This window comes from Microcaecilia unicolor, chromosome 11, assembly GCF_901765095.1.
Source record: "Microcaecilia unicolor chromosome 11, aMicUni1.1, whole genome shotgun sequence".
NCBI classification, from domain to species: domain Eukaryota; kingdom Metazoa; phylum Chordata; class Amphibia; order Gymnophiona; family Siphonopidae; genus Microcaecilia; species Microcaecilia unicolor.
Genome location: NC_044041.1, coordinates 167801902 through 167826362, shown reverse-complemented (window position 1 = coordinate 167826362; position 24461 = coordinate 167801902). Strand labels below are relative to the sequence as shown.

The 24461-nt window shown below is 43.7% G+C and overlaps 1 protein-coding gene across 1 annotated transcript in view; it reads left to right on the top strand.

The window, feature by feature from the left end:
* The window catches only part of SPTBN4 (spectrin beta, non-erythrocytic 4), a 373692-nt gene that overhangs the window by 276002 nt on the left and 73229 nt on the right, over positions 1-24461 (top strand). The window contains 4 exon segments of the mRNA XM_030219988.1: positions 10373-10597; positions 16911-17000; positions 20475-20753; positions 22564-22694. Coding sequence (XP_030075848.1) covers positions 10373-10597; positions 16911-17000; positions 20475-20753; positions 22564-22694 — 725 coding nt within the window.

Sequence of the window (24461 nt, the reverse complement as noted above, 5' to 3'; positions counted from 1 at the left end):
TTAAATATTTACTAGGAAATTTGAGAAAGACAGACCCTCCCAACTGAAGAATTCCTGGGCACAATAATAGAAACTGCTTTCGTCTTTTTTTAGTTTCTCTTGAATCATCTGGAAGTGTATAAATTGTATTATTCAGAAATAACTGCTCATGATGTCTAAAGAACTGCTTCAGAATCAAATCTCTATCCATTAAGAGTGCAAATGCTACAATCAGTTAACCGATGTAGCTGATGGAATATCAGAAGATTCCAAAAACGCTGTTAGATCCAACACATTCATTCGAAAACCAGGCTCTTTTTGAGTTTGTGTATTCCGTCTAGCTAAAGATAGTTAGTAAATCTTTGTCAAAGGAGGGAACTTATCTTCAGGCACCTTTAAAACCTCCGAGAGATATCTTTTAAACATCTCCCAAGGAGAAAACTGTAGGTACCTTAGGAAAATTCAAGACCATTAATTTAATTGTCGAGAATAATTATCTAAAGCATCCACTTTTAATCACAATGACATAAGATCTTTTATAGCAACAGCATGAGAATCCTGAGAAAATTCAATTAACTGTTCTGTCTTATCCAACTGAGTCTTTTAACAAAGAATGTTTCTGAATCATATTTTGCTGGGAAATCTCACATTGTTGAACTTGAAAAGCTAGAGAGTTTACCTTAGGTAGCAGTAATTTGCTCAAATCAGTTACTGCCTCCCAAACAGAATCCAGTGTAATTACCTCTGGTCTCGCACTCATTGAATCAGGGTGAGAAAGTGAAGAACTTGGTAATAAAGTACCTTCTATTGCTGCATTTCCCCTGGACTCCCTTTTCTCCATAAAGAAACAAAGAGGCGATGATGTGCAAATAGTCAAAGTAGAAAACAGCACAGAACAGACCAGTAGATGTAGAAAAAGCGCAATTTATTTAAAATAAGAACACCTGACGTGGCCACGTTTTGTCTTGATCAGTCTTTCTGACTCACACGCTGCATTATTACTTTTAGCATTAGTGCTACCACTGGCATTAAGGTTCTTCTTCCTATATTGGCTTTGTACTAGAATGAAGGTACGACCCCTGAGGAAGGCTTATTGCCGAAACATGGTCCGTGTTGGGTCTGGACTGTTTTATGCTATCCTTATTGGAGAACAGAACTTTTTACATTTGGAAGATATTGGACTTCTGGAGTTTTTGGAACTTTTTGTTTCCTTCTACCCTGTGTTTGTTTGTTCAACAGCAGTGGAAGTATTTATCCCTTTTTTTGTTTGACTTAGGAAAACAGCAGGTGCAGAGCAAGAAAGGTTCTTAAGTAGAGTTGAAAGCTTGATGAAACAACTAAGTCTGTAAAGCAGATTTACATTTCTTGATCCTATTCAGGCCTCAGCACTGCTTTCACAAAACATTACTGTATTGACCAACCATCCTCTTCAACCAGTGACATCATTCAGTTTTGAGAGACTTTTCTCATTTATGCTTCTGCATACCTCTGCTTCCTTAATAGCTGCAGATAAATCTGGCTTGTTATGATGTCTTCTGCACCCCTCACCTAGGGAGTCTCCATTAGTGTGTCTGTTGCAATCCTCACTGTCCATGGACAGCAGGATCCAACAGCCACACATTTTCCTCCCATTCATCCTACATTGAAGCATGCTTTTAACTTGGACAGTTACAGTAGCTACTGCAGGAATTCCATACAGCCTCAGAAAGCTTTTCCAGAAAAGCTATTCCCAACCAACTCTGCCCCAATGATGTCACCCATAGGTGTGGATGTTGGATCCTCACTGTCCATGGAGAATACCCTTACAGGTATACAACTTTGTTTGCCAGTGCTATGGAGCAGCCATGCATGGCAAAGTGTTACAAATTTCCTCTCACTCCAAATTGGTTGATTGGGCCTCATTAGCTCCTTTGTCATAAATGGTGCCTACCAGGAACCAATCAGATCACTTTCTTTGTTGCTGTAATATTGGAGGCCATTCCAAAGATGACTGAATGACTGTTCGAATGGGATAATAGCACCAAGGAGGTTTGATTTACAGGAGATGGCATCATGTGACAAGGCGGAAGCCATCTATACCCAAGGAGGTTTAATTGCTTCCCTATGCAGCAGCTGCCATCTTGATGCACTCAAAATACTTTACTTTGTATGATGGCGAGCTCCGCATACTGGCTTCAGGCCAGTTCACGAGCCAAGAATGCTCTCACCATCTCCTGTCAATCAAACATCTTTGAATAGCACTATAGAGATAAATTAATCATAATGAAAATATCAGGGAAGCAGATTTAAAGTAAATGGGTCAATTACAACAACTTAAAAACAAAGGGATGGTTATTCAGAGGTGACAGCAAGCAGCTTAATTTAAACACAGACACCAGAATTTAAGTTAATATGTATTTTCAGCAGTGATATATATATATATATATAGTAAGCAGCGCTGAAAATATGTAGATTGTCTCAATGGTGGTTGAGAATAGCTATTATCAGGATAATATTGCTGCTGTGCCCTTGCCCAACCTTCCCTCATCCCTTCATGAAATTCACAATGTCAAGCCAGTAAAAGTGATTTTCAGTCCAAAGCTGTCCGTAGAGTGTATATTGGATTTATATGTCTACTGGCCACTGACGATCATTAAGTTCGTTTGAAAAATCTTTGATTGACATAGGCTGTGGCTGTTTCTACTTGCCATGTTGGTTTTTGAAACATTTCACAATGCATGAGAAGAATGTTTATAAATGTCCTTTCTGCTGTCCAACATCTCACACCTAGAAATATAAACTGCTGAAATGGAACCTGGGGCATCATGAGTCAGGACGGAACCCAACCTACTTTAGCTCATAATATGGGATTATTATTTAGCAACGCATGGTTTTAGAAAGAAAAATGAGTGCCTGAGCTGGCAAGGACTGTAAGTCACACTGCAGCAGCACATAAGCACTCACCTTAGAAGTGCTGTCCCTCCTACTCCTTCTCATCATTTTTTAAAAATATTAGTACAAGATCCTCCTGTCACAGGTTCCGCTTTCCCATGGCCCTCCCTCTGATTGAGTCTTAATTGCTAAAGCAGAAACATTCTCCAGAAGTTGGTGGACTGCCTTGCATACTCTAAACTAGGGCTTTTTCCAGTTCTGCCATGGGTTCGGTCCCCATAGTCAATTGGAATTTCAGGATAGCTACAAGGACTCTGCATGAGATACATTTGCATACAATGGAAATTCACTATGTGTTAATTTTATAAAGGATTTTTTGCCTGTAAAAAGGCATCATAATTGTATAAAATTACTGCTGGATTATGCACAGTTACAAGAAGGTGTCCATTTATGGAGCATGGGCAGAGTCACGATTTATGTGCATTCTGGCCGATATTCAGCGTTACAACCATCCAGGAATGGCTCATGGCTGGTTAAATAGCATTTAGTTCTTACATTGGAACACTGCATGAGAAATATCACAAAACAGCATAGTCTGAAAAACAGAGGCAGAAACCAGACACTTCCATGTTTTTGAGCACTTAAATACCAAAATGGCAAAAAGGGTCTCCTCTGCTCTTGTTCACATATTAGCTGCACCCCTTTAGTCCTCTAATGGTGATAGGTGCATATCATCTAGTCTCCAGTGCCAAAAAGTGTCACGCAGGGTGCCCACTTCTACTTGGAAGAGAATTTCTGCTGCCACAATCAGCCGAGAGGCCTCAGTTGTTTTGTTACTGCTTTTCATTTCAGCGTTTTTCCATTTTCCCTTTGACAGCACGTTGCCGTTCCTCACCATCATCCTAGTGCGGTTTGTATCACAGTGCCACACAACACAACTGCATTGGGGTACAGTAGCTTCCTATTATTCATCTTTGTTGCACTGTAAATTCTATTTTCCTTTCATTTACATTCCTCCTTTTCTCTTTGTCCCAGTTTACTGTGGCTTGGCTACCTCTTTGCCTCTTCTTCTCTTCATGCTTTGTTGCCTGGCTTTTTTCACGTGCTTTTTTTGTTAATCATATGCTAATTCTTATGCCAAAGAACTTGTGGTGTCTGTTTAATGGTGCAGATCCTCTTTCCAAATTCTCTGTGTGTGTCTGCTTTTGTCTTGTGGGTGAGGAGGGTGTTAAATTTAAAGAGGAAAAAACCCAGGGGCGTAGCCAAAAGTCTGTTTTGAGGGGGGGGGGGGCTAGTGGTGAACTGGTGGGGGCATGCATTTCCTTTCTGCTCTTCCTCTCTCCCTCCCCTCTCCCCGTTTAAATTGTACCTTTGCTGATGGGGATGCCCAAACCTTACCAGCAGAAGAGGTCTGCCACCTCAGCCCTGCAAAAGTCAGCGGTGTGCTTCATCTGCTTACCCTGGCACTCCCACGCATACTCACTTCAGTTGCTGAACTGAGTGTTCACAAGAGTACTGGCATCCGTTTCTGAAGTACGCTGCTGACTTCTGTGTTGCTCATGCAGCATGGGACAATGGACTTCTTTGGCTGGTGGGACATGGTCATTAAATCTGTGCCATAATTTCGGAGGGGGCTTGAGCCCAAAGTTGGGGAACCCAGGTCCCTGAGGCCCTTTCCGTGGCTATGTCCCTGGAAAGAACGTTTTCACTAAAATAATTGACTACAAGGGTCATTTACTAATGCCATTCTGCACATTATTTACCGCAGGACCCCTGCAGTAAATAACCCGGATTAGTTTGTACTAATGTTAGAAAATGATCCCATATATTAATTTAGTTCCTACTAGTAGATTTGGGATCTTGAACAGGCTCAGCCTGACCTAAAACAGGAAATGAATGAAGAAAATATTTCTGGTTGATAAATAATCCTTTGAGAGAGAGGTACCTGCTATGAGAGGTCAAGAATTTTCAGGTTGAATTCCCTGTTTGGATCATCCTAAGGTAGTGTTTATCTGCCTGTACCCCAGTCCTAATCCCATCCCCTCTCCCTAACTTTAGGGGACATTTACTAATGGTTAGCATGTGCTAACAGCAGTTATGTGCACGATCTGTGGCAGGATCCATTAGAACAAAATGGGCCCTGTGAAAGTCCATACTCACTATTACTAAAGAACCCCCTCTATATGGGAAGATTTTAATTTCCTTTGATTATAATGATAGTGCTCTTTATCCCCTTTTTAGAAGCTGGTATCTTATCGCCACCTTGACATACACCCCAGAAGTGGCTGCATGCAAATTTCATGCGTGCTAGCACACAGTTCATAAGGGGTTCACAGGCTCTGCACAGGGTTGCCTGCATGTATTTGGAAAGAGAGAGTGTAAATGCAACATGAAAATCCTGGACAGACGTTCAATTGATACACTTGAATTTTGGGCAAGTACTTGGGCATCACAGTGTTTTCTTTTGTTTTGATTGTTGCAAGCAAAAAAGAAAAAAATATATAATGTGTATATATTTTTTTTCTTTTAAAATTCAAATCTGTCGAAGATTTGGGGGAAAGGAAGCTGAGGCTGCAGATATCATGTTCTGGTCCTGTGTGTGATACGAAGCCTGAGCATGCATGTATCACGGTGTTCAGAACATCCATCTCCATACATTACCTACCCGTCACCATTCCTGTCCCATTTCCAGAGTAAGACAGTAGGGCCCTAATATTTCCTTCCATCCCAACAGCCTACAACATCACAGCAGGACCAAGGTGATTGAAGACATAGTATTGATCATTTCATTTATTCTAATCAGAACTATGCTTGCCACTTCCAAAATATGTTTGATTAGAAAGCAGTCCCTCCCCCTCTCCCCCCACAAAAAGCCCTGTTTTCTACAATGGAAAATACCAGTACTGATTCATTAATACTGCTACTGTACCTCCAAAAGATGCAAAATGGCAGTTTATATCTAAACTATTTTTGCATTTAGGTTCTCTGCCATTTAGAGCACTATACTTGGGGTGACATTGTGACTTCTGTTATCTTCTGTGGAAATCTGCTGTCCCACACACTGGACACAGCCTTTCCAGCTTATTTTCGAAGGAGATCGCCGGCCATCTTCCGACACAAATCGGGAGATGGCCTGAAGCCAGCCAAATCGGTATAATCGAAGCCGATTTTGGCCGGCGCCAACTGCTTTCTGTCACAGAGCCGGCCAAACTTCAAGGCAGGGTACAGAAGGCAGGGCAGGGGCATGGTTACGAGATGGCCGGCTTCGCCCGATAATGGAAAAAAGATGGCCGGCTCTGGTGAGCATTTCGCCGGCTGCACTTGGTCCATTTATTTTTAGGACCAAGTCTCAAAAAAGTGCCCCAATTAACCAGATAACCACCAGAGGGAATCGGGGATCACCTCCCCTTACTCCCCAAGTGGTCACCAATCCCCTCCCACCCCAAAAAAAAAAAATTTGGCCAGCCTCTATGCCAGCCTGAAATATCATACCCAGCTCCCTGACAGCAGTATGCAGGTCCCTGGAGCAGTATTTAGTGGGTGCAGTGCACTTCAGGCAGGTGGACCCAGGCCCATCCCCCCCCCCCACCTGTTACACTTGTGGTGGTAAATGGGAGCCCTCCAAACCTCCCCCCCCCCAAACCCACTGTACCCACAGTGCCCCCCTTCATCCCTAAGGGCTATGGTAGTGGTGTAGAATTGTGGGGAGTGGGTTTTGGGGGGGATCAACACCCAAGGTAAGGGAGCTATGCACCTGGGAGCAATTTTTGAAGTCCACTGCAGTGCCCCCTAGGGTGCCCGGTTGGTGTCCTGGCATGTGAGAGAGACCAGTGCACTGTAAATGTTGGTTCCTCCCACGACCAAAGGGCTTGCATTTCGCGGGGTTTGAGATGGCCGGGCCCGGTTTCCATTATGGCCGAAAACCGAAGCTGGCCATCTCTAAACCCGGCGATCTCAACATTTGACCTAAATGTTGAGATTCAGCTAGCCCCAACCGTATTATCGAAAGATAAGATGGCCAGCCATCTTTTTCGAAAATACGGTTGGCTCCGCCTCTTTGCGGGGCCGGCCATATAGATGGCCGGCGCTGTTCGATTATGCCCCTCTTTGTCTTCAATTATTCAATTGCCTTATTTCTAAGTGGGGGAGGAGAGGTGGCTGCATGTGAATTTTTAAAAAATAGGGCTGAAAAGATGGAAGAAGGGTGCTGTTTGGACACGTGCGTATTTTCAAAGCACTTAGACTTACAAAGTTCATCGTGTATTCATTCCATTTTTCTACCAAAAAAGATTGGAACAAATGGCCCCAATAAAGCTCAACAGGAAATTGCCATCCTTGTTGTCTAAGTGAGCAAGGTCCAAGGACACCCAAACCAATGCATGGTCAGAAATACCAAAGGGGCCAATCTCTGATGTAATCAGATGTTTAAAGAAGGATTCGGAAACCAAGATGTAGTTGATTCTTGGATGGTTGAATCCGTAAGTGCCCTGTAGAGTGAAAGTGATCCAGAACGGGGTTATAGACCATATTAAAATCACCCCAATAATAATATCATGGTGGACCTGAGGTAAGAGGGCATTGATCAGGCTAGCAAAAAAAAGCCTTATCATACAAATAGGGTGCATAGACATTACATAAAATCAGAGGATGTTTGTTAAGAGTTACTCTGGCCAATATAAAGTGGCCCTCTGGACCCCGAATTACAGAGTGGATTTGTACGTCCAGGAATTTCCTAAACAAAATTAGAACCCCAGCTTTCCTATGAGAAGCAGGTGACTCCACCATGGAGCCCACCCACCAGCCCTGAAACTTTTGATGTTCTGCCAAGGAAAGATGGGTTTCTTGCAACATGCAATATCAATTTTTTATGTCTGTTAAGAAATTGTAATATCTTTGTCCTCTTAATGGGAGATGTCACCCCCCAAAAAAAAAATTCCAAGAGATAGTTTTAGAGGGCTCATTAATCCAAGTTCCTCTTATATATGGAGAAAAAATAAAACAGCCAAAGCTTAAATGTAGTAGGAGTGGCCTCCCACACAAGACCAAAAATTTGCCTGACAAAAGATTGGCCTCGCCCTCCCTGTCATGAGAGGTCCCCCAAGAAGAAAAAAAGCCCATAAACAACAAGAGATACAGTGATGAGAACCAAAAAAAAAATAAAGCATCCAAAAAACAAACACCAAACCCAACCCTGTCCTCCACCCTACCCCCCACTCCTCCTCCCCCCAAATTCCTCACAACTATTTTTAAAAAATAAAACCCTTCCGATCCCCATCCTAGGCTCTCTAATACCCGTCTCCCTCCTTCTTCCTGTCCATCCCCTCCCCTCCCCCCAAATGAACCCACCGCTCTTCCAATGTCTAGGTAGACCCACGAGGGCCTACCTGTCTCCCTGGTGGTCCAGCAGGGGTCTTTGGGGACAGGCGCGCAGCCCCCTTGCTCCTTCCCCCTTGCGGCTATCTTTCAAACTAGAGAGTTGCACGGGGACAGAAATTTCACCCATTCCCGCCCATCCCCAATAGAATGTAACCCATATCCACTAAGATCTATTCCATCCCCACCCATTCCCACAGGGATTGACACTATTATTTACTTGCTTGCAACCCTCTGTTTCCTGCTAACTCCATGGTTTTTTGGATGGTATTCACTATTCAGCCAATAAGCGTTCCATGCCTCAGTCTGGTGTTCTGGCTGCCTCTCTGGGTATTCCAAGCCTCATTCTAGTGCTCCAGCTGCCTCTGTTAATGCTTTCCAAGCCTCACTCTGGAGTCATCATAGATTTTGACTACACTCCTGCGGGAATCCCATGGCAACTTCTTCCATTCCTGTGGGAATCCCGTGGAACTTCTTCCATACCTACGGGAATCCCATGAGTTCTGCGGAATTCCCACAATCCCTATTCCCATGCAGCTCTCTATTTCAAACTGGCTGCCACAAGGGGGCAGGAGTCGGGGGCTGTGTTTCTGCCCCCAAAGACCCCCTGTGGACCACCAGGGATACAAGTAGGCCTGGGAGGCCTACCTAGACATCGAGAATAGGAGGGTGGGTGGGATTCATTTGGAGGGGAGGGGAGGGACTTATTGCAGTAGGAGAGGGTGTTAGAGGGTCTGGGAGGGAGATTGGGAGGGTTTTATTTAAAGAAAATAGTTATGTGGGTCCTGGCCGATATTCAACTGAGGCCAGCATAACTCTCTTATGTGGGCTTTGCAGAATATCGGCCTAGTCTGCATACACTCTGGCAGCCTGCCCAGGACTGAATGTTGGTGGCTAATTCAGCCAGCGTCTGAAAAAACGCTGACTGCCGCCAGCTGAATATTGGGAGGATGGAGTTTATTTCCCCCTCCAAAATGAATCCAAGGTAAAATGCAGCCTCATTACTTAATTGGCAGCACTTGCACATGTAGGGTTGTAAAACGGGGCAGGTACACGTGGAAGTGGCACCATTAACGTGTGGAAATTGTGCAGTTGCCACTTCTGTGTGTAAGTGCTGACACTTCTGCATGGAAGCAGCTGGGTTGTTCTGTTATTTTTTCAGCCTGTATATTTGGAGCATGGCTGCTCTAGTTGCACATGCTGACAAATGCACATGTGCGCCTACAGGTATTTTAGAAGAGGCTCCACATTGGCAGATTTTCTTTCTAAATCACTTGAATTGAGCAAATCCCGACCTGGACATCTCAGTTCTGATCTCTATGTTCTATATAAAATGAGCTTCACGTTTGCAAATCAAGTTAATATGCATAATTTGGTTATCTGGAAAGTGCTCCTGTCCAGGTGGGCATTTGGGATTATGTTGAGAACTTCTAGGCAGTGGCATGCCCACCTTATGTGGCACCCAGGATAGAACACATCCCTCCAGGCAGTGCGTACCCCTCCTCAAAACAAGGGGGTGCACTGTGCAGGCTCTGTTGGCTCTGCCGGTCCCCTGCCCCCTCAGACATCAACTTCCTGTTCCAGGACAGGGGACCCACAGAGCTGACAGCACGCACCTGCTCTGTGCACCCCTTTGTCACCGGCACCCAGGGCGTACTATCCTAACCTCCCCGCCCTAGGCACGCTAGAGATTATAGGGCAGTGCTTCCCAACCTTTTTGTGCCTGTGAACCCATGATTGCAGCCAAATAAAATTGTGTGCCCCCCCCCTGGAGGTGCAGAATAATGATGCACCTATAGAGAGTCTGTCTAGGTCAGGGGTGGGCAATCACGGTCTTCGAGTGCCACAACCCAGCTGGGTTTTCAAGATTTTCAAAATGAATATCATGAGATTCATTTGCATGTACTGCTTCCATTGTGTGCAAATTTCATGCATATTCAGTGTATTAATCTTAAAAGCCTGACTGGGTTGTGGCTCTCAAGAACCGTGGTTGCCTACTGCTGACCTAGGTCATGAGCACAAAAGACCAAAAGCTAGAGCTAGAATGGTTAGGAATACTGTGCAAGATAGACATGGTTAGTGATCTGACATGTCCCTTACACTGTGACAGGCTGGTGGCCTTCAGGTATAACTGAGGTCTGTTTTGCAGACAATGGAGAACCAGATGGAAGAGTGGTGCAAGGAAGCTGGCCAGCTGCAGGCACATATGTCTTCTCTCCCTTTGGAGGCTTCCAGCCAAGAAGCAGTAGAAGGGAAACAGACTGCAGTGGGCACCAGAATTGTACGTCTTATTGAGCCCTTGAAGGAAAGGAGAAGAATCCTACTGGCTTTCAAAGAGGTCCACCAAGTCAGCCATGATCTAGATGATGAAATTGTGAGTCTGATAACATATTACATTGGTTATATGTCTTTTGGATGCTCTGAGAATACCTTAAGATGCCACATGACAGACCCTGTGATGTGGCATTGAGACTATGTATAGGGCCAAAGCAGATCTTGTTTCGAAGAGAAATGTTAAGTTCCTGGGGTGGCTTAGTAAGGAGTATGGGAAATTCCATGCAGCTTGATCAAGCGCTGCTGGTTTAGCATGGTGTTAATAGTTAGTGTGGAAAGTTTCCACTCCAGTTGTCCTGCTAACGGACTCTTTTCTTCTGCAGTCTAGAAATGAACATTGCATGGGGCAGGGAGGAGGGGAATAACCATGGGCAGGGCTGGCCCAAGGGTAGCCAATGCCCTAGGTGAACCTTCAGCCGTGCCCTCCCCTCCAGCACCCTCAGAGGCTGCTTAAGGCCTTACACCTCACCCCTCCAACAGTTTAGCATCTCCCATCACTTCTTCCCTAGCCCCCAGTAGTCCAGCATCTCCATTTTCCTTTTGTACCCCACCTTCAGTTCAGCATCTCCTCTCCTTCATATCCAGCATCCAGCTGCAGCATTTCCCAATCTTTCTTTCCTTCTGGCTGGTCTATGCTGCCCTTCCTCTTCTGGTGCTGAAGTATTCAGTGCTGGGACAGGACCTTGATGACAGCCTGCGTTCCAGTGCAGCAGCATCTCATTACAGCCTCCTTGAAGCGGACTTCCTCTCGAAGTGGGTGAAACCAGACACAACAGCACTTGGTCATGGGCTTGTGCTTCAAGGCCCCACACCGGTACTGAATCCTCTATCCTCTTTAGCACCTGTAGAGGGAGTGGCAGTGGCAGAAGGAAGGGAAAAGGGGAGAGATGAGATTCTGCTACTCTAGTTCATTGGCCATAAGTCTGGGCCATTCATCATTTACTGCTGTCTTCATTAGGTCCATCTGAACATTGAAGAGTCTATGGAGGAAATAGCTGTTTAGTGAGCTGTTGACAGTGCTAGATGTTGCTAATAGACTAGGATTTATCTAGAGGCACTAAACAATCGTTAGAGCCTTTCCCTTACCGATTCCCTTAGCGAATCGGTAAGGAACAGGCATGCATCAAGGAATAGGAATGCAAATGAGCTGCTAGTTGTAGCTCACTTGCATTCTCTATTCCATCGTTAAACAGTCGGCCGGTCAAGCATGCGCAGAGCAGCCAAACGTTATGCTGGCTGCTCTGCGCATGCCAATCCTTCACTCAAAAAAAAAAAAAGTTAGCAGCACGTCCGATCCCGCTGCACAAGGGCTTAGCTGCCCCCCCCCCCCCCAGCATCGTCTATGGTTTCCTGCCGCCTTGTTCACGCCGCACTCCACCTCGATGCAGGGCAGTTCAGGACGCCCATCCATAAAGACGTCCTTTTTGGCCGTCATTCCCCCCCCCCCCCCCCCCCCCCCCGCAATAATAAAAATGTCCTTTTTGGATGTGCTTTACCCGGCTGAGATCTGGAAGTCTCTGAGCCAATCACAACGCTGAGTGACATTTTTATTATTGGGGGGTGGGGGGAATGACGTCCAAAACTTTTTGAGTTGTTGCACTGGTCGGAGGCAGGGATCGCGACGAGATAACTACTGTACGGGTGAGAGGAAGGATCATGCAGGCAGACACAAGGGAACCGGCTTCATGCTGGGTGGGTGTGAGCCTCTCACTCCTCAGCCGCTACTGTCCAAGCGACTTGCAGTGGTCAGCCGCGGGTGCGGGTCCTTCACAGGGTCACTGTCGGTCTTCACTTCGAGGCGGTCTCCCAGCGCGCAGTGCTCCTCTCTTCCGCCACTCTGATTCGGTCTTGGCATGCGGTCAGTTGTTCAGCACTCCCCTCGCCTCAGAGCGTGTGCAGGTGTGCTACTTTCAGCCTGTGATGCCAGGTCGAAGAAAGGCGCTTATGATCAGAGCCGCATTGTGCTCTCAGGTTGGATAGAGCCGTTTCCAGCGTCAGCTCGCCTGGGGAGGACCGTCCAAAAAGGACGTCCATAAAGGACGTCCCTGATGAGCACTTGCCTTTTTTTTTCCTTGATTTTTTTTTGTTACTTTTATAGAAGTTGTTCAATCCTGCGCAACCCCAACGAGAGGTACAGACCTTTCGTTAGATTTTCCAGCATTAAGTCAATCGGAAAACGGTAGTGCATCTCATTACAGTAGAGTTTTTGCACAATTTGCTCATCTGCATTCAGTTTTCGTTAGCTGCTACTGTAGTCGGAAAATGGCTCGGAGAAGCCTTTAGTGCATGCCAGGGTTTACTACTTGCTTTAGTGGCTCATTAAGTTTAGTGCATCTGGCCCTAGGTGCTGTGCTGAAAAGGTCTCCGCCTCCTCTGTCGACGCGGACTTGCAGTGGTCAGCCGCGGGTGCGGGTCCTTCATGGGGTCACTGTCGGGCTTCACTTCGAGGCGGTCTCCCAGCGCACAGTGCTCCTCTCTTCCGCCACTCTGATTCGGTCTTGGCGTGCGGTCAGTTGTTCAGCACTCCCCTCGCCTCAGAGCGTGTGCAGGTGTGCTACTTTCAGCCTGTGATGCCGGGTCGAAGAAAGGCGCTTATGATCAGAGCCGCATTGTGCTCTCAGGTTGGATAGAGCCGTTTCCAGCGTCGGCTCGCCTGGGGAGGATCGTCCAAAAAGGACGTCCATAAAGGACGTCCCTGACGAGCACTTGCCTTTTTTTTTCCTCGATTTTTTTTGTTACTTTTATAGAAGTTTTTCAATCCCGCGCAACCCCAACGAGAGGTACAGACCTCTCGTTAGATTTTCCAACATTAAGTCAATCGGAAAACGGTAGTGTATCTCATTACAGTAGAGTTTCTACACAATTTGCTCATCTGCATTCAGTTTTTGTTAGCTGCTACCGTGGTGGGAAAATGGCTCGGAGAAGCCTTTAGTGCATGCCAGGGTTTACTACTTGCTTTAGTGGCTCATTAAGTTTAGTGCATCTGGCCCTAGGTGCTGTGCTGAAAAGGTCTCCGCCTCCTCTGTCCTGGCAGCATTTTCTTACAAGCCCTGCTCAGCCTTCTTAAAGGTACAGGGGCTTGCTGGCTGGTAACATTTGACACACCATAGAATAGTCGTTGCTGGCCTGCTAGTCTGATGGGATACTGTCACTGAGGTTGAGCAGTATATGGAGCTGGCAAAAACATAGCTGGTTAAATGCAATATTTGGCATGTAACTGGCTATGAAGAACTGCATAACGATAGGATTGCATTCTATGTGATCCTATTTATATGATTATCTTAGCTCATTAGGGGGCCCTTTTACTAAGTTACTTAAGAGCCTACGAACGTACAGCGCGCGCCAAATTGGCACTACTGCCCAGCGGGAATCCCATGGCAACTTCTTCCATCCCTGTGGGAATCCCGTGGAACCGCTGGACGGTAATTCCAAATTTGTTAAGCACTGAATATCGCGGTTGAAAATAATTTTCTATTTTCTACCGCAGGCCGCTTACCTGGCGGTAAACAGCAGTTGGCATGTGCTGCATGCTTATCACGCGGGTAGCGTGTGAGACCTTACCGCTAGGTCAATGGGTGATGGTAAGGTCTCAGGCCAAAAATGGACGCGCGCTGGTTTCAATTTTAGTGCGCGTCCATTTTCCGGTCCCTTAAAAAAGGCCCTTTTTCCTAGACAGTAAAAAATGGCCCAGTGTGTGCCCAAAAGACGCGCTTGCACTACCGCAGGCCACTTTTTATCATGGCTTAGTAAAAGGACCCCTAGGTACTGAAAATCAGTGCTTAACTGGCTAAGTTCTGACTCTGTCCCCAGAATGTCCCCAAAATAGCCAGTTTTGGCTTGAGCACTAACCGGGCATTTTCAGCAGTACAATTTTTGTACTATATTAAGATAAAGACTTATTTTTATATTGGATTGTTTATTATATTCCCGGAATGTATCGGTTATCTTACTTATGTTATCCGCGTTGAACTAATTATTTCTGAATGTGCAGAATATAAGAGTAAATACTATTATTATTACTATCCAGTTGAGTACCATTGAAAATGCCAGGACAGGAGGTCTTAGCTGTTTTGCAAAACAAAGATGTGTTTTCAGAACCATCCAGTGCGCTTGTGTTTAGTGACCAACGTTGGAAGACCCATCTTCTAACTCTGCTCTCTTCCACTGCTTCGTGACCGTCCTGTAGGAGTCATCTGTTCCTCCTCTTCATTGGTTTTCCCACTTTAACCTTTCTCAATGCCATTCAGGCTTATATACCCACTTCACCATAGGCCCCCAGGAATTACTGATATGGTGCTGAACGTTCCTGATAGAGAAGTCTATTGCGCATTGTAAAGGAGCTTGACTAAGAATGTGAGATAAGCTTGCATGCACTCCCTCCTTAGTATGCAAGTCTATCTCATGCATATTTATTGTGGGTATTCTATATACCTGACTTGATTGAGTGTTCCTGAAAAGCACTGCTATATATGGATTGGGGACAAAAAAAGGCCCATTTTTACGGACTGGGTTGAGAACCACTGATGTGGAGGAAAGGTAAATACAGCCCCATTATTTCTGCCATGTTCTAACAAGGGAAAAGACATACTGGGGACTGTAAAAACAAGAGTTATAATTAGGTATGGTAGGTAATTCCCTGCCTTAGAGGCCTAACAATCTAAGGGCTAGATTTACTAACCTGTATTAATGCATTAACACACATATTAGTAAGTGGACCACACTAACAGTAATGGTGCCTGTGTTAAATAACACTATGTAGATTTTTATTTGCATTTACAAGTATCTCATATCTTTTTCAGTAGTGGCTCAAGGTGAGTTATATTCAGGTACAGTAGGTATTTGACCCTGGAGAGCTCACAATCTAAGTTTGTACCTGAGGCAGTGGAAGGAAAGTGATTTGCCCAAGATCACACGGAGTAGCAATTGAATTTGAATCAAGAGTTTAGGGAGGGGGAAGTACCTTGGCCACTCACTGCTGCCTGCTACTGCTTTTAGTCCCCTCCACTCGAGCATTCTAAAATGTTCTGTCCCACTGTATACAAAGTGATTCTCGTTGTCGTCACGCTCCCTGTTTAGAGTTACGGTTCTTATATTCCGCTATTACCAAACTTAGTTTTAAGCGGATTACATAAAGACTGCTAAATCATACATGTAGGATTATACATGAATGTATTAGTTACTAACAATATACAATGCGTACTTTTGAAAAGTTTTTGTTGCTTTCTTGAAAATATCAAAATAAATAGAGACCTAATTTATTATATCCAAAAATGACGCCCAAACGACAGTTGCTTGATAAGAAAATATTGTCCAATAGTGCACACCCTTAAGGGCTAGGAAAAGTTAACATATTAAAGTGACATATAAGATGAGACCTTGCAAAAGTAGGCCTACATATCAGCGATGACATATAACCAGGGATATCACTGTGTAATATCTTAAACAATAAGCTACTAAGCTTAAACATGATATGGGCTTCAACCAGGAGCCAAGAAGTAAATGAATAAAATGGAGTAATATGAGTAGAAATCTTTAAAGAAAAAAATTAAGCGAATCACAGTATTTTGTATTGTGTATAGCACTTTAAAAGGCTCTTCAACACCCCCAAATAAACTATGTTAACAATAGTCCTATTTGATTAGAAATGAGCAACTAATTTAAACTGCTCCTGGTCAAGATATTTTCTGATTCTTTGTAATTTTTGCATTACCTAGAAACATCCCTTTGTTAAATGATTTATCTGTTTCTCCATTGTTAGCCTACAATCAATAATAATACCTAAGATTTTGATTGAGCTTTCCAAGATGTAAATTGTCTAGTGTAAATGCAGCCTAGTGGTTAGTGCAGTGGACTTTGATCCTGGGGAACTGAGTTTGATTCCCACTGCAGCTCCTTGTGACTCTGGGCAAGTCACTTAACCCTCCATTGCCCCTGGTACAAAATAAGTACCTGAATATATGTAAATTGCTTTGAATGTAGTTGCAAAAACCTCAGAAAGGTGGTATATCAAGTCCCATTCCATTCTCAACTGACATTTTTGCTCTATAGAAAGTTCTGTTTGGTAATGCAAAATATTACTCCCCCCCCAAGAGATATTCCTCCCTAGGCACATGATTTAAACTGAGCTTCCCTGGTTCTCTGTCCTCTGCTCTAACCATTAGGCATTAATGCATGTTAATGCATTAACGTAGACTAGTAAATCAATCCCCAACTTTTGTACCCTTTTTAAAGCAGTCAGAAAAAGCATGTTATAGTACAGAAAAGGCTGAATTTAAAGAACTGAAATACGAACACTGCAGCTGGAGATTTGTTAAATTCTTTTTATTTTGTTGCCCTTTTCCATTCTCTGCCAGTCCTGGGTCCAAGAGAGGCTCCCCCTCGCTATGATGAAAGAACATGGGGACAACCTGCAAAAAGTCCAGCAGTTTATAAAGAAAAACCAGGTGAGCCCTCTCACATGGTAAACAAGACAGGTCACTCCAAGGTAGCTTGGGATTTGTGGTTTTGCTTCATGTTTGATTTTGAGGTATGTTGTGAATCTATCTCCATTTCCTTTTTATTTGATAACCTGCTATTTCCCATAGGTATCATTGTGGTTCACAAAAAAACCCTTAAGAACGTAAGATTCATAAAGCACTCTGCACTGTTCAACCCCCTATTCTCATGCAATACCTGTCACTTTATTCTCCTTCCCGGACACTTCGCTCCTCTGACTGACGACTTCAGACGGTACCCACTGTCCAACAGATCTCATTGGCCTCCCTCCAGAAAATGTTGTTCCCTGTTATAGGACCCACTCTTTGGAATGCTCTTCCTGGAAATGTATAGCTGCAACACTCTCACTCTGACTTTAAAGCAACGCTCAAGACTTACCTATTTAGACAAACCTATGGATTGACCACTTGAACTTAGGACACTTACTTTGGAGAGTTTTTATTCCTGCAGATTGGCATGTTGTCCTTTGTCCCTTTCACTTTCTCAACCTTCTCTTTTCCCCCCCTCCCCCCCAGTTCCTATTGTCTTTCTTTCTACTGTCCTATATGATTTGTAGTTCCTTTCTATTAGTTTCTGTTGTAGTTACTAAGTTGTAAACCGTTATGATAATATGTACCCTTGGCGGTATATCAAATAAAATGAAACCTGAAACTTTTATAGCTATACTGGTCCATTTGACCCAGTACTCTCTTTCCAACAGTGGCCAATCCAGGTCACAAGTACCTGGCAGAAACCCAAATAGTAGCAACATTCCATGCTACCAATCCCAGGGGAAGCAATGACTTCCCCCATGTCTGTCTCAATAGCAGACTATGGATTTTTCCTCCAGGAACTTGTCTGAATCTTTTTTTAAACCCAGGTATGCTAACCACTCTTACCACATCCTGCGGCAATGGGTTCCAGAGCTTAACAATTCTTTAAGTGAAAAAATATTTCCTCCTATTTGTTTTAAAAGTAATTCCATGTAATTTCATTGAGTGCCCCCTAGTCTTTGTACTTTTTGAAAGAATAAAAAATTGATTCACTTTTACCCATTCTACACTACTCAGGATTTTCTAGACCTCAATTATGTCACCCTCTCAGCTGTCTCTTTTCCAAGCTAAAGAGGCCTAACCTCTTTAGCTTTTCCTCATATGGGAGGAGTTCTATCCTATTTATCATTTTGGTCATTCTTCTTTGAACCTTTTCTAATTCCGCTATATATTTTTTTGAGTTACAGCGGCCATAATTGAATGAAATACCGAGGCATTATAATATTCTTGGTCTTATTTTCCATCCCTTTGCTAATAATTTCTAGCATCCTCTTTGTTTTTTTGGCTGCCACTACACACTGGGCAGAAGATTTTAGCGTGTTGTCTACAATGACACCTAGATCTTTTTCTTGAGTGCTGACTCCTAAGGTGGACCCTACATCAAGTAACTATGATTTGGATTATTCTTCCCAATGTGCATCATTTTACATAATGTCCACATTAAATTTCATCTGTCATTTGGATGCTCTGTCTTCCAGTTTCCTAAGGTCTTCCTTAGAATTTTCACTATCTGCATGTGTTTTAACAACTTTGAATAATTTTGTGTCATTTACAAATTTAATCACCTCACTTGTCGTTCCGATTTCCATATAATTTATAAATAGGTTAAATAGCACTGGTCCCAGGACAGATCCCTGCAACACTCCACTATTCTCCTTCCTCCATTGAGAAAAATGGCCATTTAACCCTACCTTCTGTTTTCCGTCCAAAAACCAATTCTTAGTCCACAGAAAGACATTGCCTCCTATCCCATGACTTTTTAATTTTCTCAGGAGTCTCTCATGAGGAACTTTGTCAAAAACTTTCTGAAAATCTAGATACACTACATCAACCGGCTCACTATTATCCTCATGTTTATTCACACCTTCAAAGAAATGAAACAAATTGATGAGGCAATTGATGGCTGAACCCATTCAGATTCTGTCCCATTAAACCGTGTTTGTTTAAGTGTTCTGTAATTTTATTCTTTATAACAGTTTTGACTAGTGTAAATGTGTCATTTCGTTGTTGACTTGATGAAGGGGGTGTAGATCTCAAAAGCATGTCACAGATGCACTGAGTTAATCCAATAAACAGATCACCTACAACCACTATTTCTGTATATGAAAGGGAAAATACTGTACCCATCAGAAACCTAGTCCCTGAAATTTGAATGAAAACAATATGTAAAAGAAATGTGACCTTTTTACACCTGGATATTCTGCGCCAGGGCATGCCTGGATACCGGCACTGAATATCCAGGTCTAATGTGGCCGCCAACACTGACCCAGGCACTAGCAATATTCAGACCATCAGCAAAACAAGGAAGTAGGGGTGGACCAGTAGAACTCTGCAGCTTTTACCTGGTGTTTGATGCGCTGTTAACCTAGGGGACGACGTCTCTGTGATTGTCCTAACGAGGATACCCATGTGGTACCACTTGTTTTTCTTGTGAGGGTCTTGTATCTCTTTGCATTGTCCGGAGAACAGCATTAGCTCTTTTATGCAGTTATTGTGACCCCTGAAACAGGCAGAACTCCTGCCAAAACACAGCCCCATGTCGGGTCTGTTGACAACTGTGGTGCTCAGTAAATACTGTCTCTTTTTATCCCTATGGCTGCAGAGTTCTGTTAGTCCATCCCTACTTCCTTTTGCTGCTGCTCGTTTGTAAGTAGGGTTTTTTCCCTTCCTTTTTTGTTTTGTGCATTAATATTCAGACCATACCCAGATAACCACCTGGGTAAAGTTAGGACAGCATTTTTAATGACTTGGTTAGCAGATTGAAAATTGCCATTTACCGGTATCTTCTGGCTCTGCCCAGACTCTGCCCCTGGATCACCTTGGCCATGCCCAGATAGTACTGAGGTGGTGTGACCAGATTTTATGCAATCTAGGTAAGTGCTGCTGAAAATCCAGGAATGACCCAATCAGCGGGACTTATCTCATACTTATTTGGGAAGGAACCGCTCCTTAAGTCCTGTTGAATTGTCCCTTCTATGATTTCATCAGTTCTGAGGGTCTGTTTTATAATGGCACAGTGGGAGAGCTCACCTGGGAATATCCTTTGGTTGTACTTTTTTTTATCAAGTATGACTGCAGAACTTAAAATCATTGAGCAAAGGTGATGTTTTAGTTAAAATAAAATAGAATAATAAGGCCCAGAGACTCTTCACCACCTTCCCTCTCCACCAGTTGTTTCTTCTAGAGTAGCAATAGCTAACTCTGTTCTCAAAAAGCCAAAACCAGATCTGATTTTCAAGAGTTTCATGATGAATGATATGTAGATGCCACATTTGCATCTCCATTTGGGTATGTTGGTTCCTCTAAAGGCCCAGCCTCCTTATGTGACCCTCTGGGATGGGACGGGACGTTGCCTTCCTGGTAAGCCTAAACCTTACCTTCTGTTGACAGAATCTTCGCAGGGAGGTGCAGGTGCACAGATCGCGTATGGATGATGTTTTGGAGCGGGCAGCAGCCATAGCATCAATTAAGAGTCCTGAGGCTGAAGAGGTGCGACTAAGTCTGGAGAAGCTAAGGCAACTATGGGGCTCTCTTAGGGAGGAGGTGGAGAGAAGACAGCAGCTACTGGACGTCACCTACCAGGTCCAACAGTATTACTTTGATGTGGCTGAGGTGGAGGCATGGCTCAGTGAACAGGAGCTACTCATGATGAATGATGACAAAGGAAAGGTGAGCCAGGCCGAGCAAGGCCATAAAAGTCTTCTTGGGTTGTGGGAGAGTCACTGATGATCACCAGATGTTTAGAAAGCTCATTGGCCATGTGGCTAACTGGTTCTGAAAATCAATGGCCATGTCAGTTTTATTGGTCATTGCTGGATTTTCGAAGCTCGATGGCCATGCAACAAGCTGCTGTTTAAAATTGGTAACTGTTTAAAGCTGGTGTTCGTCATTGGCCATTAAAATTCTGCTGTAGAATCTTTGAAGCTTGGTGGTCATGTGGCCGCATATTATGAAAACCCTGGCCAGAAGCAGTGCCAGCGCATTGGGAGACCTAGGCTGGAAGAAGAGGGAAGAAGTGGATCCATGGGGAAAATTATTTATTAATAACATTTTTTATACTGCTTCCCCAAATGATTGAGCATTTGAAGCAGTGAACATCAGTAATGTGCAGGTTATCCATCTGAACTGCTCAGGTGCTCAGTATTTGCTTAGTTTGCATGTGTCCAGTGGCAGCTGTAAATCTGGTGGTCAAATTATCTGTTTTTGTAGTTGATATTAACCACTGGATTTCATTTCCCTAAAGCCTGGTGGCTAAGTGGCTATCTGTTATTGAAAAATGGTAGCCAGAACATATTGATGATCATCAGTGGCCACTTGGAAAATGAATTTATGGTCCGGTATCTAGTTCTGCAGAAAGTTGTATTGACAAATGTTTAGTTAGAGCTCAAGAAAGATTAGAAAATTGGGAGGGGATATTACCTTCTTATCATTTTTTTGTGCTTCCAAATGGCACATTAAAGGGTTTGTTGCTTATACCACAAACTGAGCCTGGAAGAAATGGTTAGTGAATATTTCTTCACCCACTGACCAAAACCACAGCTTCACAGTACTCACTGCAGCTTTCCTGGGAGCCGAGCTAGGAAGAACAGGGGGTAACTACAGCTTAGGGCTGCCCAAGAAGCAGAGAAAAATTTTGAAGATATATTTAAGAATAAAAACATATTACAATGTTGAAAGCACTTAAGCAGTTGGTGTTTTATGTTGAAACAATTTTTATTGAAAAACAACATATTAAACAGATCAACAAAGAACATGGTGTTTACATAAACCCTCCTAAATCCCAATTTCTTACCCCCCTCCCCTGTCCATCTTCCCTTCCCCGTACCTCAAACTACACAGTTGGTGTTTTTAATAAAAGTCTTTCATTAATAATTTTTTTAATATTCAGCCTTTTAAATAGATAATCTGGCTGTTTAAATTTGGGTGGGATTTGGGACAGGGATGACATTATTACACCACTTTCCCTTATCCCTTGTAAGGTAGAATTTAGAGTTTTCTAGTTTGATTTTTCCCTGTTTTTTTTGATAGATTATTACAGCACTAGCCATGTATATTTTAGAGGCAACTCCAAACACACAAATAGCAAACTATCTGTTTAAAGTTATATTTAATTTTAATTTAATTCTGGCATTTATAATCCACTTAACCATCAAGTTCAAGGCAGAGAACAGTCTCACATTATATGCAGGTACGATCTCTGTCCCTAGAGGGCTCACAATCTCAGTTTTTATATCTGAGGCAATGGAGGGTTAGGGACTTGCCCAGGGTCACAACGAGCTGCAGTGGGAATTGAACCCAGGATGCCAGGATCAAAGCCCACTGCACTAACCATTAAGCCATTCCTCCCTATATATGTGGATTTTCCGCAATCCTACGTATACATTTAGGATCACTGAAACTCTGCCTAACTTTAAATGAATAACTGTATCATTATTCTTTGACTGTGACATCTTATAAACGGTTAATTCTGTGCCTGTAGGATGAACAAAGCACGTTACAGCTGCTGAAGAAGCATCTAATGCTGGAGCAGACAATTGAGAATTACGAAGAGACTATTTCTCAGCTGTCACGTCAGTGCCGGTCCCTTCTGGAACTGGACCACCCGGACAGGTGAGCAGTCGGCAAAGAGCCACTAGACACAGGGATTCTGAATATAAGTGTGTGTTTTTATATTTTTGTAATCAGGGCACCTGGTCTCACACAGTTCCACATTCATAGGAAGGGCCACAAAATCTGCCCCCGGCTGCAGAAGTTGCCAGTCCCTTGCAAAATTACTGCAGAGCTGGGTCCATTAGGGTTGGCTCTTAAAGAGACAGCTGTCCCATGGTGGTAGTGCATTCAGACTGTTCTCCATGCTCCACCTCCTGCCCCCCCCCCCCCCCCCCCCCCAGCTAATCAGGCAGCAAGAGAAGGAGAGGAGCTACATATCAGGCTGAATCCTCCTCTTCCACCACCCCATGCTGGAGTGCTGATTCAAGTCAGTTGGACCAACAAACAGCCACGTAGTTCAAATCAGCTTTGGGATGGCAGAGGAGGAGGATATGGCCTAACATGCAGCCACTCTCTTCCTCCTCCCCTTATTAAATTTATTTATTTAGTTGTTTATCCATTTTTAACCCACCTATTACCTAGGCGGACTACAATAAAAACATACAGAAATTTAAAACATGTAAAATCGTATAAACAACAAAACAAAGTAAGATGCCCCCTAACCAACCAAACAGAAATACAACTCCACCAGACAAGTATAATAGCATAACGCATTACAAATGAAAAGCCCGAGAAAAAAGATATGTTTTAAGCTATTTCTTAAATTCAGGAAAAAACAATAGATAGTGCAACCAATCTGCCAACTGGTTCCATAAAAAGGAACCAATAGCCAAAAAGGCAGCATCCCTTGTAACTGCATAGTTTGTTTTAAAATAGTATTACCACAGATAACGATCTGCGCTCATCAGAGTGCATTGCTCTAGCAGGGCGGTAACATTCCTCTTACTCTGTGATCATTGTTATAGCCAGGGCAGAGGTACCTGCCTCACTGTGCCTTTGTGAGAGGCAGTATATCAAATATATTAAACCATAAATGGAAGACCAGGAAGAGGGAGTTGGGATAGAGAAGCTTGCGGGTGGGGCGGTATGTGAAAGAGGAGCTTAGAGATCAGAGATGTAACAAGGAGAAGAGGTGTAAGGAGGAGGCTGGTGGTTGTGTGATAGAGGGGATGGGAGATTGGGGGACTGTGGGTACCTGGGGTAGGGATAGAAGAAGGAGAGAAAAAGGATGGGGTTAGAAGAGGAAGAGAGAAGGGTTAGGAACAAAGTGTGGGAACAGAGGGAAGACTGCAAGAGGGAGCAGAGCAGGACTGCTGTCTGCCCTCTCCAGATCCACCCTCTAACAAGATCTCAGATCTACCTTCTCCTTTCCTTCCATCCATGTGTGATCCCAGAACCTTCTCCCTACTATGACAAAGTAGATTTTGGTGCTCAAAAGTTCATGCCTCGATGAATGGGTTAGTCTACAAAGTGCCAACGTGGTTACCCCCTCTGAAAGTTCTCTCCAGTCCTTATCTGCTCAAGATCCCAGAACATCCTTGTCCTATCTCCATTCCCATCACTGTCTTTCTATTTCCCAATCTGATCTTCCTTCCTTCTCTTCTAACTCAATTCCAGTTTTGTCTCTTCTGTCTATCTTGTTTCCTCATTCCCAGTCATTCCTCCTTCTTCCCATTCCTGTTCTTCCTACATGTTCTCTGTCTCCTCTTCCTCTCCTTCATATCAGTACATCAAATTCTGTATGTATTTATACGTCCACTTAAATCACCTGGAGCCGCCTAATCCCCCTGAAATTCAACGGCACTAAACCTGGCAGTGCTACTAAAC